Source organism: Apostichopus japonicus, chromosome 4 (genome assembly GCF_037975245.1).
Source record: "Apostichopus japonicus isolate 1M-3 chromosome 4, ASM3797524v1, whole genome shotgun sequence".
In the NCBI taxonomy this organism is placed as follows: Eukaryota; Metazoa; Echinodermata; class Holothuroidea; order Aspidochirotida; family Stichopodidae; genus Apostichopus; species Apostichopus japonicus.
In genome coordinates, this window is record NC_092564.1 from 4,761,584 (window position 1) to 4,780,014 (window position 18,431).

The following is an 18,431-nucleotide window of genomic DNA, read 5'->3' on the forward strand; positions in this document are numbered from 1 at the left end:
CGCATGGAAACAGTGGGCATACAAGTCGCATTATAAAATTCATTTTTTTCTCTCATTTTTTAAATCCCTAGGTCAAAGGAGCAATAGGGCAATAGTTTATTATATTTTATCATTGTTATTCGGTAACACGTAAATACTTCGTAAATTAAGACAAAGAAAAACTGCAAATTCTAATCTTCCAGGTCTCACAAGTTCATTATTAATCTTACACGTGATATTTGTTGTATTTGTCCAACCTCTTGAACTTTGATAATGGTATCGCAAAGCTAATATAAACTTATGTAATATCTTGCAGCAAATGAGGGGAGGGTTAGCCGAAAACACATCTAGTGTAATGAAAAATAGAACACAATACCGTATTTCACACTGCCTGCCGAAACCACAATATTGCTCCCGATTCTTAATAAGGTACTTTGGAGGAATCTTACATGTTTGCCGTTAACGCAAAACACATGCATGGGAAATCATATGATGTTTTGAGTCTTTTCTCCCATTTATAACGTTTCTATTGATTTTCCCTCTACAATTGGGATAAAGGCATTTTTCCTCCAAATAATTTTTGTGAATCGAGCAGTCCTCTGTGGATACATACTAATGGTACATATCTTCACAAACACAAAAGAATAGACAACACAATTGTCAATAAAATATAGATTAGCTTTGATGATGCCGGAATATTGATCATTCATTTAAACTTTTTCTGAATAGTTTTTGGGATTTAGTCTTTACGTATTTCTGCTCTAAAAGTGCCGATTAAGGTTGTAGGGTAGAAGAAAGATATTCTTTCAGTCTATAAAATACTGAATTGTTTCTAATAGAAATATTCCACATATCGTTTTAAACTGTATGCAACCAACAATATATGACTTTACGAGCACGTCTTTGATTGTAGGAAAGTTGTGACGTAGGAAACAAAACAAGATGATTATCGTCATTACCTATTGCATCTTTCAAAATTCACGATATATGCTTTTAAAAAAAGGAGAAAAAACATCGCTAGCGTAATTTGATCCTATTAGCCAAAAACTGACATGTTAACTTTCTGATCGACTGAAAGATTGAAAGTTTCTTCTCTGTATCTTAACGGGCAGACTTCCTTACACAATAATAACAAGTTATATAAACAGTACAAATTGTTACAGCGTGTACACGTATGTATGTATTGTATATATTTTAGATCCTCCTGCAAGCAGGAACTCGCGAAGAAGCCTCATTGGATTATCAAAGCCGCAAGCTGACCGAAGTCAGTCTCTTAGATTCATATTTAACGTCCATGATTATGAATTGTCAACTGTCAACAACTCTGTAACTGGACGACATACATTCATCTTGGAGTGACTCGAACTCGGGACCTTATGACTGAAAGGCACAGGCGTTAGTGGGGCACCGACGTAGGCACCGACACCGCAAGGCACCGACGTACAGCGACATACAACGAGAAATAACGACGTAGACACGACACACGAAGACCAACAACGAAGTTGACAACGACATACGACAGCAGAGGTTAAACAACACACGAAGGCTCACACAGACACACGACGACTCACACACGCCACACGACGACAATATGGGTGTCAACGTACAACGACGTACAGTGACGTACAACGAACCATTCAGTCCGCCAATCACCGGGATTCTGAGTGGTACTAACCTTGAGAAGGATTGGATACAAACAGTCGGGTTCCTGATGCATCTTGCTGGAACTTTTGAGAATAATGCCAACGAAACCATTTTGTTCAGCTGCATATTAATAGATATATTGTGCATTGAATGGTCAAGACTACACTGTTGACCAATTGGTAAGACGGACTCGCCTTATTAAGCTTCGCTTTGACTAGATTCAAGAGAAACGCTGACCTGACCAGTGGTCAATCTAATATGGACAAAGTAAATAGTGACAACCGTTGTGGTCAGAAATCCGGTCAAATTTCTGTATTTATTATTTACAAATTGATTTGATAAAAACGGATTAGATATCCTATAGGCCTATAGCAGTTTGAAGTTTCATTTTGCCGGATATCAAAACAAGCAACAGAGCAATTCAAAGTCAGATTCTTAACATCGGGGGGCTAAACATGGGTAACTGTTTGTAACTTTTTTTGGAAATTTATACAAATTTGAAACGAAATGTTACCAATGAAAACGAGGCGGATCATGATATGGCAAAATTAGTCAAGTGTGTATCTGTATTCAAGTGTACATGGACATGGATATTTGAGTGCACATAATATGAACACACACATATTCAAGTGTACGTGTACCAGTTCATGGTGTACACAAGGGGATAGGGGGAGGTGGTCATGCCCCCTCCCCGTCCATCGTCAGTCGGGCGAAGATGGTTCAGTCTGGGAAACTGTAACATTCAGTAGAGGAAGAATCAGACCACTCACTCCTTAGGGTGTCCACCCCGCGGTATAACCTCCCATAGAATTTAAGGGTATTTAGTAGCTCAACCTTGCGCTTAGACCTAAGTATAGGCCTAATATGTGGTCTAGATATGTCTCTGGAAGAACCAATTGACGTCTAAGCGTCTGATTTTGAGGAGGGTCGGGGGGGGGGGAGATGCCCAGACCTCCAAACATAGTAATCCTCTTCAACGACCCCAGAACCACACCATCTTCTTTATGAAAACCTTAATGCGCCTCTGAACCCTTCCATTAAGGTTCTCGCCCCTACGTACAACAGTGGGGGTATTAAGAATCCCCGACCCCCCCCACCTCCCACCACCCACCGTTGAACTCATGTTTCATTGTCGAGCACATCAAGATATTAAACTATTACTTAAACGTTTTAACATTTAGGCGTACATTAATCCAAAAAAAAAGTCTGGTCCAGGAAAAGAAGGCATACTTGATGAACTCTCAAACCCAGTCCCCTTACATCATCGAGATTCTAATCGCATGATCACAAGTCGTATATTACATTGAGTCCCTTGGAAAGAGAATGTATCTTGCACATGATAGGGTTGAATGTTGGTGAGCGTTCCACTTTGTTTACTGTCTACAAAGTGATTGCATTTCCGTTCATGTAATGATGATTAGGGTGCTTACGTGTAATATACGCACTGTAGGCCTACTACCAGTATAGTAATCAAGTTGGGACACTGCCAGTATCAAACCAGATTCAAAGTCTAAAGAAGGCTACGGTTTCGATGGAATTTAGTCCTGGCAATTATTGATCGCCTTTACCACATGGTCTGGACGATTACCTGTACAGGAATAAAAATATATTACTCTCGGGAACAATCATGGCTGTATGTTCAACGATCAACCGTTGTGTTCCAAGAATCAATTCTGCATTTCGTTTTAGTTTATTAAACAGGTGAAGTACGATAACGTTTCTTGTTCGGATGGAGTTAACAATTTGTTGAGTATTTGTAGGAATGATGTTATACATTATCAAAATGATCAATATTTTTATGTGCAGGAATGCGACATCAAGACAGCAATATGTTTTATTAATTTATTGTTTTAGTGACTGTATGCTCTTCCCGATTTTAAAATTTGACCGGGTAAGGGCGGATAATGTGTTGAATCGTTTGGAATTATTTGTACCACGGAAAACATATTTTGAGGTTTTCTTCGGATTCGAAGATACATATATTTATGTCATTATATACATTTATGTCATTATAATTTCGTTATAAATTCTTTGAAAAGTTCAACTTTTAGGCACAAAATTAATATATTGTACATATTTAAGAAACACTATACCAACCAGCTCATATTTTACTTGGTTACGACTTTAATTTTTTGGAGAAATGACTCGTTATAAACATCTGGGGCTTTATGAAATAAATTGGTTGGACTATTTAAGCTATAACATACATACAGTTTGTTCAGTCAGTTCATTATTTGCAAAGACAAAGCATTAACAAAGATAACAATTTTATACCCTTAAATATGCATACAAACTTGCCGGGGACAAAATGTAGCTCAACCGTGGGGGTAAATTAATACTTGAAAATTCCTTTTAAAGAAACACTTATAATATACATTTTAATAAAATTACGAAACGTAGTCGGTGAATTCAGGCAAATTAGAGTGTGTTTATAACATGTACTGCTTGTAGCTTTCACCATCAGATTATAATTAAACGGTGTAGACATGGTTGAAAGGTGTGGGGTGGGGTGGGGTGGGGGATAGGGGATATTACGCTCTAAATTCCCCTGACTAAATTAAGAAGTGGTCTAATTCTTTCCCGGCTGAGCGTTTATGGTTTAAATCTAAAGTTGCAGAGACTTTTTGTTATAAAACTAAGTTTCCGTTATTTGCATAGATATCAAAGCGGAAGTACAGCGGAGTTCCAGTATGAAGCAAAAATCAATCCATACAAGTAAGTATTCTTAATCTCTAAAAATGATTAAATTTATACGTTGATGAAATTATTACGTCCCCCAAAAATAAAAATGTATAATTCCCCCTTTTTTCTCTGTAGTATTATTTATTCCTTTACTCCTTGCAAAAGAAATTTGGAAATGATAAGGTTCAGTAATAAACAAGAAACAATAAAAAATTGGGGTGGGTGGGAGGGGGAATTTCATCCTTATCCAAGCATGTGAAGTTATGGAAAGATCAGATGTCGGAATTAAACGAATCATTGTTATCTTTATCATCTTACAACAGGGATGACCGACTTGAACTCAGTCAAACTGAAAATATGCTCGATATCGGAGCGAGACGAATTTATACCCAGGATCATGATATGTTTAGACGATCGGTGCGAAGGTTCTTTGTAGAAAATGTTCTACCACATCAAATGAGGTATTATTAATTGTGATTACATTTTCAGAGGCTTTTCTCCCGTATTTGTAGGATTTTACACGTAACTTCCGGACTCTTGCCTCATACAAGATCATCACCTTCCGGGTATATGATCTATGTGCCACATACGATCCTGTTACTAAAATGTAACCCCTTCCACCAAAAAGATGGTTCCCAATTTACACACCCAGTCACCGTTTTTATTTTTAAGAGCATGCTTTTGCATGTTTTTTTTAGCTCAAATTTGTCTATATGTTTTGAGATTTAAAACTCATAAAACGCATTTTCAGAGGCTTGTAGAACTAGGTCGCTCCAAGGAGACAATTATGTTTAAGACCCCCTCCCATCAGTCCATTTTGTACTCCTTATCTTTTGTAGTTTTGAAAATAAGAATCTCTGTTTTTAATTCCCGTATATTCTTGGGCGCCATCTACATTTTGCGGACCCCCTAAATTGACTATGGGTCCGGGTCTGTACCACACTGACACACTATCTCGTCAGACCTGCGTGGTTCCCGATCATCTCATCACGTAGACTATTAAAGTATATTGCGTTGTCGTACAGTTGACTGGTGTCAGCATTACATGATAAAGTTTGAAGGATTGTAAAGTGATAAAAGCCGGAGAAAACTGAAGTCCAGCTGAATATCTACGCTCTGCAAATGATTACGGCTAACTAAAAGATAATACGTTATTTGAGAACGATTTACTGTAATACAACAAAAATGTAAAAAATGAAAGGAAAAAAATATTGAAATTCTAATCATTGTTTTTTTTCACGGGTTACAGATATGAGAAACAGGGCTTTGTTGACAGAGAAATGTGGGAAATGATGGGAAAGGCAGGAATGTTGGGCTTGAACACGTCCACGGAGATGGGTGGACATGGAGCAGATTTCAAGTTTGCATCGATTGTCGACGAAGAACAGTACGTATATATATATATTAGATCGATATCCCAGTATATGTTATCCCAATGTAACCTCCTATCGCAATTCCGAATATATAATTGACGTTTTATCACAAATTTGTTTATCATATATTAATATCGACCGCCCAACAAATTGACGGATTATCGGAGTTAAAATGGATGACTTTTTGCCCAATTGTTCAATTAGTGTGTTGTCGGCGTTCATGACGTTTGTTCTAGGGGTTTGGGGAAATTCGATTCCTCGAACAAAAACGCCACCATCCCCCATTTCAGTCGTCCAACAGAAGTGACGCGCCTGCCTGCACTCGGCATGAAAATGATGAAAAAGTATTTACTATGTGCCAAAGTAATGTTGATAATGTTCTTTCTCTGTCTAATTGGTAGATGTTTTCTGAATGATGTAGGCACCAATGGATGGAAAGTACACAGTAACATAGTAATGCCCTACATTGAAGAATATGGAACAGCGGGCCAACAGCAGAAGTATCTCCCCGATATGACCGCTGGGAAGCTAATTGGGGCTATTGCAATGACTGAACCCCAGGCAGGCAGGTAAGTGAACATTAAAACATGAATAAGGATTACTTAATTTTAATCTCTCATGCAAGAGTATAAATTATTCACATTGCTTCGTAATTTAAATTATTGAAAGGAAAAAGGGTAATTTATCTGAAGTTTTTATTCATTGATTCACTGATCGATTATATATTTTGCAACTGTACGTGTTCCATCGGCTCATAGCCAGGCCGGGACACAGGGGGTGTGCCCCCCCCCCCCACCCACAGTGACCTTTGTGCTCGACCTCTCCCCTCATCTCTGTCAACATCATGTTTGAACAAACTTCACAAGGTATATCTATGGACCAGAGCCGTATATAGAGATACGGCTCTGCTATGGACACGAGCATTGTGCCCTTCCTTAGTTTGCAGATACCCCGCATTAAATTATCGGTGGCACTCCAACTCAGAATTTCTGGATACGGGCCTGGAATTCCAGTTTACTCCATCCCCAGATAAATACTAATGAACAATGAGTATGAAGTCGCAATATCACGATATCACGTGACGTGAAGCAAATCGCAAAACCGAAAAGAAGAAAAAAACACTAAGAGCAAATCTTCTCCATTAATATTCGAATATGAAGTATGTAAAAGTTATGTCTTACGAGTCATGCTTGCATGCACTAGGATCACTTGACACTTGACCTATACCGGAAGTACGAACCACATGTAAAAGCTGAGTTGAAAAGTTATGGAACGGCCTATGATGGTATGTTGTCCGGGGGAAATACTTTTAAAAGCAATTCATTTCCTCTTGCTTTAGATTCTCGTTGTGTACTTTATTTTTTTAATTTTTGTTTGCAGTGATCTGCAAGGGATCAGAACTAACGCGAAGAGAGATGGCGAGGACTGGATCCTAAATGGCTCTAAGGTAAGTTCCTGTTATCGGTAGAGTATAATTATTTACTCTCAGTCGCTATAATCCAGGCAAGAAAGAAATAAGCCAGTGTAAGTATTTTTTTTTATTTAAAGATACGATACCCAAGTACTTGAATCCTGGGCGTTATTTAACGGAAATGACCGCAGCCCCATTCCTAGTCCCCTTACATCCGGGATTCTGATTAAATGATCTTATACGATTCTTAAAGACAGATGCAATCACGTGATCTGATGAGCGGTGTAATAACTGATAATGCACAATACTCAGGTTTTGTTGATCGATTCACCGAATGATGTCATATGAACAGACGAAAAGCTGAAGGATTGCCTGCGTAATCTGGCCGTGACGAGAAGATGGTTGGGCTACAGTCACGGGACCGGGTAAATAAGGGGGTGGGTGGGTGGGTGGGAGGAAATATGGAAAGGCTTCGGGAAAACATGGAATAAATGAATCACTTATTTTCAAGTTCATGATATTGTGATGATGGGAATAGGATAAGTGTAAATTGGTGACACAGATTATCTCCCCCCCCCCCCCTGCCCCGTGGCTGGACCTGGGTATCTATGCCTTTAAATGTTTCGGAACCGCGTCAAGTTATTGTCGATTGTATTCCCAGTTAGTTTAGTCGTTACGATAAAACCAGTAATGTTTTTGTTTTAGTTACCATGCATCCTTCCTCCAGTAAGAGCTCGACACTGCACTTTCAGCTTAGATCTATGTTGCCAAGAATTTATCATTAATAGAAATATGTAAGCAGTGAATATTCGTCACTGTTTTCTTATCACTTCCTCATTTATTATTTCTTAGGTATTTATTACCAATGGACACGTTTGTGATATGGTAATCGTTGTGGCTATCACAGACCTCCAAGTAAAACATAAAGCACATGGAATATCTCTCTTCCTGGTTGACGCAGATAGCGCAGGATTTTCAAAAGGCAAACCTCTTCAAAAGATCGGCCAAAAAGCAACGGTATGAAATATTGTCTGTTTGTAGTATATGATAAAAAAACACTATTTCAAATTGATATCAGAATGGTCAAAGAGATGCCTAAGTCCTTCGTCTTTGAAACAAAATTTTACAAATCCAACAAAACATCCAAACATAATTTTTCGTATTAAAATTCGTTTATTGAATTTTAGTTGTGAAACGTTTGTACAGTGCATGGAATATACCTGTTTACAACTATACGTTATCGACTCCCGAGCTCGAGTTTTTGTTTATAGATGCTAAAATATATGTTCTGTTGTTCTACCATTGTCTGTTTTATTCATTACAAGCTTCTTTTCTTTTTACAATTTCTTCGATTCACTTGGCATGGAAATTTCCGAGAAAATTTTCTATTATAAAAAATGACCTCATTTCATGGAAAATAAAACAGCTTTTCTGACTTAATTAAGCTACAATTTTCTGCTTAATGTTTCTCTACAATTCAACAGGACACCGCGGAATTGTTCTTTGACGATGTTCGTCTTCCCAAAGAGGCGTTGCTAGGAGACGAGCCTTTGATGAACAAAGGATTTTATTGTCTTATGAAACAATTGCCAAGAGAGAGATTGATCGTTTCTTTATCTGCTCAGGCACTCTCCGAATGTATGTTTGAGATGACCAGGGAGTACGTCAAGAAAAGACAAGTTTTTGGTAAAAGCTTGTCTAATGTTCAGGTACCTTTTACTCTTTGATTACGGGTATTTGCTAGATCTCTTCAATACAATACAATGCGCATGCGTCAGAAAGGGAAGTTTTCATTTTTTTTGTGCATATCTTGGTTTCGATCTCTAAACTCCTTTGAAGCAACAACGTGTTATCTACTGCACCTATGGTTACAATATTTTATATGATGCAAGGAAGACAAGCCCGGGAAGGGTCTAGATTGGGGGATCTCCTCAACTGTTGTGGGAAAATGACTTTGAAAGATAGGCTACTTACTGACATGACTGGGTTTGACGTTAAAGAGAAACCAATATGACTTGTAAGATGAGATAGGTGGAAAAACTATAACCATTGATAGTTTTCAACTTTGCCAAAGATTGTCATGCGATACATATGCCATATGACGGCATTGCCGCATTTTTTAAAAGCATGCAATGCGATGCGATGCGATGCGATGTGATGCGATGTAATGTGATGTAATATAACATATACCCGAACGTCTCTTTCATGTATCATATGGTAATATGACATTGTCACGGTGCTTAAACATGATGTGATGTGACGCAATGCGATGGTATTCAATTGTTATGCCTAATACATCTTTTAAGTGTCATATACTTCGATATGACATTGTCATATTACTACATCATGCGATGCGATTCTATGCGATGCGATGCTATGTATTTTAAAACCTAACGCCTACCACAGCTTTCACGTTCAGTAATACATTGCCAACTCTATTGAAGTATGTTTTTCAATACCATGTTTGTCTTATAGACAGTTCAGCATCGCTTGGCTGAGATGAAGACGGAAATTTGCGTAACCAGATCCTTCGCTGATCAATGTCTGGAGCTGTTTGGAGAAAATAGACTGGATAATTCCAGTGTATCGATGCTCAAATATAGGTGAGGCTAATCTTTTAAAGTGCCTTTGTCTCTTCCTTGAGTTAAATTCTAAAGGGAATGATCAATTTCTCTCAAAAGAAGTCCCATAGGCTACAGATATATAGCCTACCATTCTAGAACAGGTTGATAAATAGCTACGCAAATAAGAATTTAAGATGATACAGGTCACGTGACGATCAACCTGACCATCAAATTTAATTGGTGACACTGTCTCACGTGACCGAGAAATCTCATTCCGGAAAATATCAGTAAGAAGCTTTTATATACAGTGGAAGGATACATGTCAATGGCGATTTCCAGTTTCTCTTGATGGAAAGGGGAAGGGTGCACGGGGAAGGAAGATACTATAGTAAATACCAAAATTGCCATAACGGTACCAAAGAACATCGGTACAATGTTATGAATATGAATGGACGTACGCGGCGCATATTAAACATTTTCTACAATGTATCTGAGATAAAAATTGTGTTTGTCGATTTTACAATGGGGGCCAGTCTTCCTTCCTGTATATATTTCTGTAATATTTGTAAGGTGAAATTTGAAAGTGTAATTATTTTCTTGGCAGGACGACTGACCTTAGTACGAAAGTGGCCAGTGAATGTTTACAATTGCACGGGGGTTGGGGATACATGTTGGAGCATCCTATCGCAAGGGCATTTACGTCAGCAAAGGTTAACACGATATATGGAGGAACCAGCGAAGTTATGAAAGAACTGATCGCGAGAGACATCTGTGCAGAAAAATGAACGTTGTGTGATTTCAAAAAAATGAAACTCGACAAAATGGCCGTTCCTGAAGCACAGTGACATGGCAGACATATATATTTATATATATATATATATATATATATATATATATATATATATATATATACATATATTTCGGGCCCCCATATCGATCCGGACCCCGGGTTTGTATTCCCTAGCGAAGAACCACGCCCAGTTCCTCTTACTTTCATATCACTAAACACTTATTTTCATTGCAAATCATCCTTTTGGAGTTGTTTCATCCGACCCGCCTTATCTCCACATACGCCTTCAATTATAATTATGACTGTGCTTCCCCCCCCCCTCACCTCCCACCAACACACCCTTTCCCTCTCTCTCTCTCTCTCTCTGTCTTCCCCTGGTGCTGGAAGCGGTCTGCAGTGAGTTTCTACTAATATATCGATTCGAACTTCATTTGTTTAATAAGATTCCTATCTTGCTAGACCTTTATCAAAGTTAAAATATTAGATAAACACAGAGATAAACCACTTCTAAATTACATAAGTCCAAGTTCATTACGATGGCTATAGCAGTTACTAATGATCCAAGCTACCTGAAGTAGAAAAGAGGGAGTACTACAATATGATATCTACCATTCAATCTCAATCATTGATATGTATTTCGGACCTTGAGTTATAATATTGTTCTAATATCTTATAATTGCTCTCTTATTTGAATCCAAACAACTTAGCTATAGTAGAATGTCCTTGCTTATATAAGGCCTATGACAAAGGTCCTTGCCAATGTAACTGTTACAATGGATTCATATTATCAAAATAAAAGATCGTGGTGGTGACAATATCAGTGTTGAATACGTCCATCTTAAAAGCCCTTGTCAACCGGTTGAACAATTGATAAAGTTATCATTTTAAATCTCCACATTTGGCACAGTTTGCTATATAGTACTATAACATACCAGTAAGCCTTTAGGATAGATCAATATACATGAGAATATATATATCAATCCCCCCCCCCCCCCCCTCTCAATTTTTGGATCACTCAAATCCACAAATTGAATTGATGACATTAGATAATACAGTGGATAGCTTTCAAATAACAACGATTATTTTTTATGAAACTTACCTCAGGGCATTATGTGCGTTGTATTTCTTTTGAAATTTCATGAAGATGTGTGTCAACATCTCAAGTATGATATTTGTTTTTATGTTGAAAATCACCAAGTGATGCTCGTCAATTCCACATTTACTAGAAATTATGCAAATATATTTATATATATAATTGTTCTGAATGAACGACTTGCGTTCTTCATGTTTTCTGTTTGGTACTTTTTTTTAATCGTATACTTTATACGGTACCGTGGCGTTGATGGTTTAGAATGCGGTAAAGAAAACTACATATGCCTATAAATCAGTTTATAGCAAGGTGGGTAATAGTTTTACCAACGAGAGAGATTTGCTTCAAATTGTTTTGATCTAACTGTTAATTTCTATAAATAAATACGGTGACCTACTTTACTGATAATTATTAATGATGTCGATTTCCAATTTGACAGAAATATTTCAAGTTATCCCTTGTACAGTTGTTATTATTTTTAAAAGTTGTTTAAATGTTTTATTTCAGAAAGTTACTTTTAAAGCAACTTTGAAATTGGCATTGTTCCTATTTTTCAATGTATTTTTAAAGTAACGTATAATTGTTCATTTGTTATTAATTTGAAGTGACATTTCAGCTTCAAATAAAAATCTTGAAGTTGCAGTTTATTGTCTTGTTTATATGCCAATGCCTTCTCACATGCACGACTTAATCAATTTACTCTTGATCAGTGCAGTAACCTGTCCCATCTTAAGGCATTACCTGTCATCCAAGTTACCAAATGATTGCTTTTTTCATAAACCCGAACGTAAATGAAGAATTTGTTCTGAAGTATTTAAGTACCATTGACACTATATACTATAAAGCTACAGTTATCGATGGACCATAAACCGTTTTAAAAGTTTTAATTACCGAAATGATGTGACTCTCTTTATTGTCTTATTCTTGTTTATCTCTTCATCATGTTTTTACTTTATGTTTTCTTCATTTTTAGTCAACTTTTGTAAGCTTTCAGTTTTCTTTTGTTTTTGGTATAATGCTCGTTTACTGTCATACTTTCAACCATTTCATGGTTTATACTTATTTGTAACTGAGGGCCTCGGGGAAGATTAGCCCCGGCTCATCGAGTTATACCCTCTTCTTTGCGAATGGTCAAAGCAACAAAGCCTTACAAGATCCAAGCCCCTTCTTCATCCGTGATATTTTACTCATACAGTGTCAACATGTTATATCTGGGCACATTATGTAACATTGCCATGTTAATTGATTTGTATAGCAGGAGCAGGTGTAAAAGAACGTTTGTGTAACGAAAATGTCCATTAAATTGTATTATTAGTATTACTGTTGTTGTACTGTGTTATTTAACTCTTCTAGCACAGAATGACACCTAGATATTTACGCTTGTCGAAGTGAGCCTCATTTTCATAACACTGACCTGGATGTTACAAAGGAGCCATAGCAGAACAGTATTTCTGGTTCCTCTGCTTCCATCTCACATATATTATGCCGATACTATATAATTACTGTTGACTGTATTTGATACCATCTATATTTATCCTATAATGTTCAAAATGTAAAAAATGGAATGTAGCAAATAAACTTGAACTTTGAACGATATTAGTGTAAAAAACAGTGTTAACTGAGAGAGATCTATCTTGTTTTCGTGACCTTAAACAGGTATAAGGATATTATAAGCTCCACTTAGTCACCTACTCTATGTAAGGCACTGTACTGACGGGCGAGTTGTTCACAATGTCCGTTATTGATTGTGGCAGTATTCCTGTATATTCACCCGATACACACAGAGAACACAGTTACTTCTGTAAATTTTAAAGTTTTGTACCACAGTAAGACTGGATCGTGCTATTAATCGACAGCATGTGCATAAATTACAGTAAGAACTGTGGATATGTGAAATCCCAACAAAACTAGTTGTTGGGATTTGTTGGGATTACACATATCCTCAGTTCTTACTGTAATCCTTATAGCACATGCTACCCATTTATCAGATATTTCAGCACGATCCAGTTTTTACTGTCGTACAAAACTTTAAGATTTATAGTAGTTACTGTAATCTCTGTGTGAATCGGCTGGTATATTAGGCTAAGACGTTTCAACCATAAGCCCCCGTTCTGCGCTTTATGATGCTTAAGAGAGGAAATGTTGGACTTCCGTTAACTTTTGTGAGAATCATTTTCATTTATAAGAGAGTGCTCGACAGACAGGAGATATATCAACTGCCTCATGTAGTGACTGTGATGAGATGTCACTATTCCTGACAAATACCAATATATGTATCATTGAAACATGGAAAGGTATTTCTTAAGTTCATCTATTTAATGTCTATAGTATTGGTATACCTGCAGTTATCTTTTTCAAATTTGAAAACCAATAGTTACCGTACTACCAGTGAAACGTATTAACAACATACAATCTTTATAGGCTAGGTCTCTATGCCAGTGTTATGTACCACCATACTATTTACCGTTTTGCGGGTGTTTAGCCATGTATCTGTATATATCATGTACGTAGGCTACAGGTGAGCAAAGTGCTGCCCGTGGTTCATTTTCTGTGGCCCGAGAGGCGTTTTCCCAAACAATATAACTGCGGCCCACGAAACATAATTATATGGCATGTCTAAAACATGAAACACGTAAACCATTAACAGTTTGCATAGAGGCCGAGGGCTTACTTGTGATAGGAAATATCAACAGATCAGATTGACAACGCGCGTGTGGAACATTCTGATCAGTTATTTAACCATATAATATAATATTCCCCTTTCCCGGGGATAGGCTCATCCGTAACTGTTGTGGCCAGCGGTTTGGGTAACAAATGTCAATGTGGACCGCAAGATCCATTCCATACCCACCCATTATCTGGGCCTGAAATAACGTTATTTACAGAATGCCCCCTACCTCAAACCATTAATTAGCATTAACAACGTGACATTTTACATATCAATGGATGGAAAATATCTAAAAAGAGTTGATTATACAACGTTTTTAGTAGTTATTAGTAACTCGGGCTTGACGTGGAATAACCACGTTAATTCAATCTCTACAAAGATTGCCCGAAGAGTTGGGATTCTCTCAAATTATAAGCATTCACTACAGAGACAAGTTTGGTGCAGTTCAATGTATTCTAATATCGAGAAACGTCCGACGCTACAAAAAAGAGCAATTCGTCATATTTCTTTTGCTTCCTTCAATGATCACACCTGCAAGCTTTTTACTTCTCTCAATCTCCTTAAATTTCCTGACCTTATTAATGATCATATTGCTACTTTTGCTTACCATTCTATTAATAATCATAATACTCCTGTATTCACAGATTATTTTATACGTACAACAAGGATATACATAATTATAACACGAGGAAGGCTGTTTACATGCACAAACCAAGTTCTCGAACTAATATTATTATGCAGAGCTAATGTCATATAGCTAATCCTTATTGGAACTCTTTGCATATCAAATGAAAATTCATGCTTCACCGCATTCATTTAAAACGAATCTTAATATTTATTATTCAAAAACCGTATAGCTATTGAATATTCACTCATAAATAATACTGTATTACCTGGAGTTTTTGCTATGTTTCAGACCATTTAATCTTGTGTATTAATCCATGTTAAAAGTTTAAAAAAATCCTTTTGGGAAGTGGATCTACCGTTATGCCGATTAAAGATTTTTTTTTTAACCACTTCCTTCCTCTTTGTACATTTTAAGCTGTTTTTATTGCAAAATAAGCATACATATTCAATCTGCATTGTATGTATATTGAGGAAAACTGAAAATAAATGAATGAATGAATGAAATGAAATGAGGTTCAAAAGTATATACATGATTGCTGAATGCTATTTTAAGTTGATGACCTGATAAACTGTTGTTTGCCATACAGTGAAGCAACCATACGGTTGTAACATTACCAGAATTATGATCCAATTATGGTATGGCAGGGATGCTAATGAGTATTTCTATCAATGTCATAGTCATGATCTGATAACCAGATCCGTAATGTCATTTTTAAAAATGATTATGGAGGTACAGTGTGATACTTAAAAACCGACGGGAATTTTCCCCCAGTGCAAAGCGACCGGAGGCGCTATTCAGATAATGAACATGTGGGTTTTCCCCGAGTAGCAGTCGGTAGTGTGCGGCGGTTCACGACTAAAACAGCCCAGTTTTAATATAATAATGTAAAAATCCCCTGAAATTTATTTATTTAACGTGCGGCCTAAACCAGTACTGGTCGACAACAGAAAAAAAAGACGTTTGTGTGTGCTCAACAGTCGTTCAGTGTGCGTGGGTCCAGTTGTACGAGTTAATGGGTCTTCATGAGTCACCACTATCGAGAACTGGGTCACGACTGTCGAGTGTATTGGGGTCGCGCGTTCGGTCGGGACAGTCCGGCGATTTCCGGCGATGTCCGACAAAGAAGGTCCTCATAGCTAAGTGGCCGAAAGCCAGAGTCCCCACGGTTTTGCCGAAATCATCTTTTTAGCGCAACATAGATATTCGTCACAGCTTAAGATAAGTGAGTATAGTCGAATCTTACTCCGTATGCTATGCTACTCCTGTACATTACAAAGCAATAAGCCAGTTTTTTTAAATAAATATCTTCACACTAGACTTTATCCTCATGTGCAAAGAAAGTGTCTAATGATGTATATTATTGAAATTTCTTCTGAAGACTAATGAATTTCCTCTCAGACTCTCAGACTTTAATACAACAAACTGTATGGTCAATGATGTTACGCACTGACAATGTTTTCCGCACACAGACAGCAATCTATCAGAAAAATGACATGAACAAGGTTAGGTCTCAAAGACGCTAGAATATTAAATAATGTCTCTGCAACTCTCATCAGACCATCCTTAATCTAGGAATGCCGTAGAAAGATTAGATATCCCAAATGCCCTTGAACAAATTCTTGACAATGTTAGCATGCTGAAAATTTGGCACCAGTACAAATGACCTTCTGATGACGCTAGTGTGCCTACCAGATAGGCTAATGAAAATTACATTTGTGCCGGAAGCTTCTTTCCAGACGTTGTATGCAATATAAACAGACAAAACAACAATTACACTCAATATGATATTATAGTAATTTTAAAATAAATCACGCTTATCGTAAAGACAGAAACATCTTCAGATTTTCAGGGTCATGGAGACGGAAACAATTCTTTATCCATTTCATAGAAACAAAATGTTATTTATGTTTCGAGCTATATGGAAACCATAACGATTATTTTTTTTAAGTCAATAACAAGGATATCAATTGCTGAGGTCTCTGAACTTTGTCCGTTGAATGACATATGACGTCACCCACATCCAGGCGGCAGCGCCGAGGTTCCAATCGCGGAGTCGAGCACCAAACTTCGAGGGACAGTGGAAAATGTGACTTTGACATGAGTAGGGAAAAAGCTAACTCACATCAAAACTTCCCGACAAAATAGATCCTCGGTGCATTCAGTACTTACACATCCAGTGATTTGTTGATTAAACAAAGAGGTACCTTTTTAAATTTCTCAATTTTAAGGGCACTGCTTACTTTCACTTTTCTTCATTCCTCCACAAAAGGGCACGTTCTAATACAAAACAAAAATGGTGGGGAAGGCACTTCTACAGCTGCCACAAATATGGCGCCCAACGGGGAAGAGTTTGCAAGACAGGAGTGAAAGGGACCCAAATTTCCTCGACTACTGTCAAACCAACGGAAAAGAAACACAAACAAGGGAGCAGTGTTACTCGGAGCAACCGTTTCGACCTCCTAGAAGTTGAAAATGAAAAGTAAGGTCCGCTGCTACTGAAAGAGAACGAAAAGATGGTCTCCATGATTCCGTGGACCAAGCTTTAAAGAGGCGTTTAAACCAGTACCAACCTAAGCTTAATTAATGCTACCATGTATCAACTTGAGTATATAGCGAGCCTAACATTACAGGTGCCATTACAAGCAACGTTATCTTCAACTTATAGGCCAGCCCATGGTATAGGAGGCCGTGGTGGAGGCAATATCAGCCACTACAGAGAAATTTTGGAGAGAACTCGACGTGATCTGGATGGACAAAATTCAGAGTGAAAAGAAAGAACTTTCTGACTTGAAAGAGAATGTTCGACGGCAAATGAGTGAAACAAAAAGGCTTGGACAATACTCAAGTAAGCAAAACATCAAAATCTTTGGACTGAATGAAAGCGAAATTGGAGACTTGTAGAAGAAAGTTATTAACCTGTCTAATGAACTTGGTGTTGAAATTGAGAGAAATGATGTCGCAATTGCCACGGTCTCCGTAGAAACGACAGAAACTGTCATTGTGAAGTTTGTCAAAAGAAAAACGAAAGATATAAATTAGAACGAAGAAGAACTTGAAAGCTAAGAATGAGTACAAGATTGTTTATATCAATGATGACTTAACTACAGTTTTAGAGGAAAGGTTGTGAAGATGATGAATGACGACAGAAATATTCAAAAAGCTTGGACAATCGATGGGAACATCTCTTTTTTTTCATTTTTGAGAAAGCCGGGGGATAGTGCTAAACTTATGTTGAACTCGATTGATATTATCCCTAACTTCGGATGAGATAATGAAAAAGGACTTACGGCTGTATATGTCATTATGATCCAAGACGGAACCAGTCAGCAAACAAGAGAGTGGCCCAGAGATGACATCTCAATATGGAATTAATATGACTTCCGTTATGAGAATGATCATGAAAAATTGAAATGGCATTCTGAATGATTTTATTAAGTTCAAGGAAATCATTTACATGTTATAAACTATAAGAAAGCATTCCCAAAAGAAGATGTCACATGGACAAATGGGTGAATAACAATGGGGCCAAGTTTTGACCTCCATGTTGTTAGTGGAAGAACATGTTCCGATCATTACCGTGGTTACATTACGTGTCATAACAA

General features: G+C 37.4%; 1 protein-coding gene across 2 annotated transcripts in view; it reads left to right on the forward strand.

Annotated features, from left to right (window-relative positions):
• The first annotated feature begins 2,976 nt into the window (after positions 1-2,976).
• The window catches only part of LOC139966224 (long-chain specific acyl-CoA dehydrogenase, mitochondrial-like), a 30,079-nt gene continuing 14,624 nt past the window's right edge, over positions 2,977-18,431 (forward strand). For both annotated transcript variants that reach the window (XM_071969036.1, XM_071969037.1), the window contains exons 1-10: positions 2,977-3,324; positions 4,282-4,338; positions 4,629-4,766; positions 5,555-5,692; positions 6,080-6,247; positions 7,059-7,125; positions 7,942-8,106; positions 8,574-8,798; positions 9,565-9,692; positions 10,258-13,827. In XM_071969036.1, the coding sequence (XP_071825137.1) occupies positions 3,251-3,324; positions 4,282-4,338; positions 4,629-4,766; positions 5,555-5,692; positions 6,080-6,247; positions 7,059-7,125; positions 7,942-8,106; positions 8,574-8,798; positions 9,565-9,692; positions 10,258-10,438 (1,341 nt within the window). In that variant the 5' untranslated portion in view covers positions 2,977-3,250 and the 3' untranslated portion in view covers positions 10,439-13,827. The remainder of the gene's footprint in view (positions 3,325-4,281; positions 4,339-4,628; positions 4,767-5,554; positions 5,693-6,079; positions 6,248-7,058; positions 7,126-7,941; positions 8,107-8,573; positions 8,799-9,564; positions 9,693-10,257; positions 13,828-18,431) is intronic.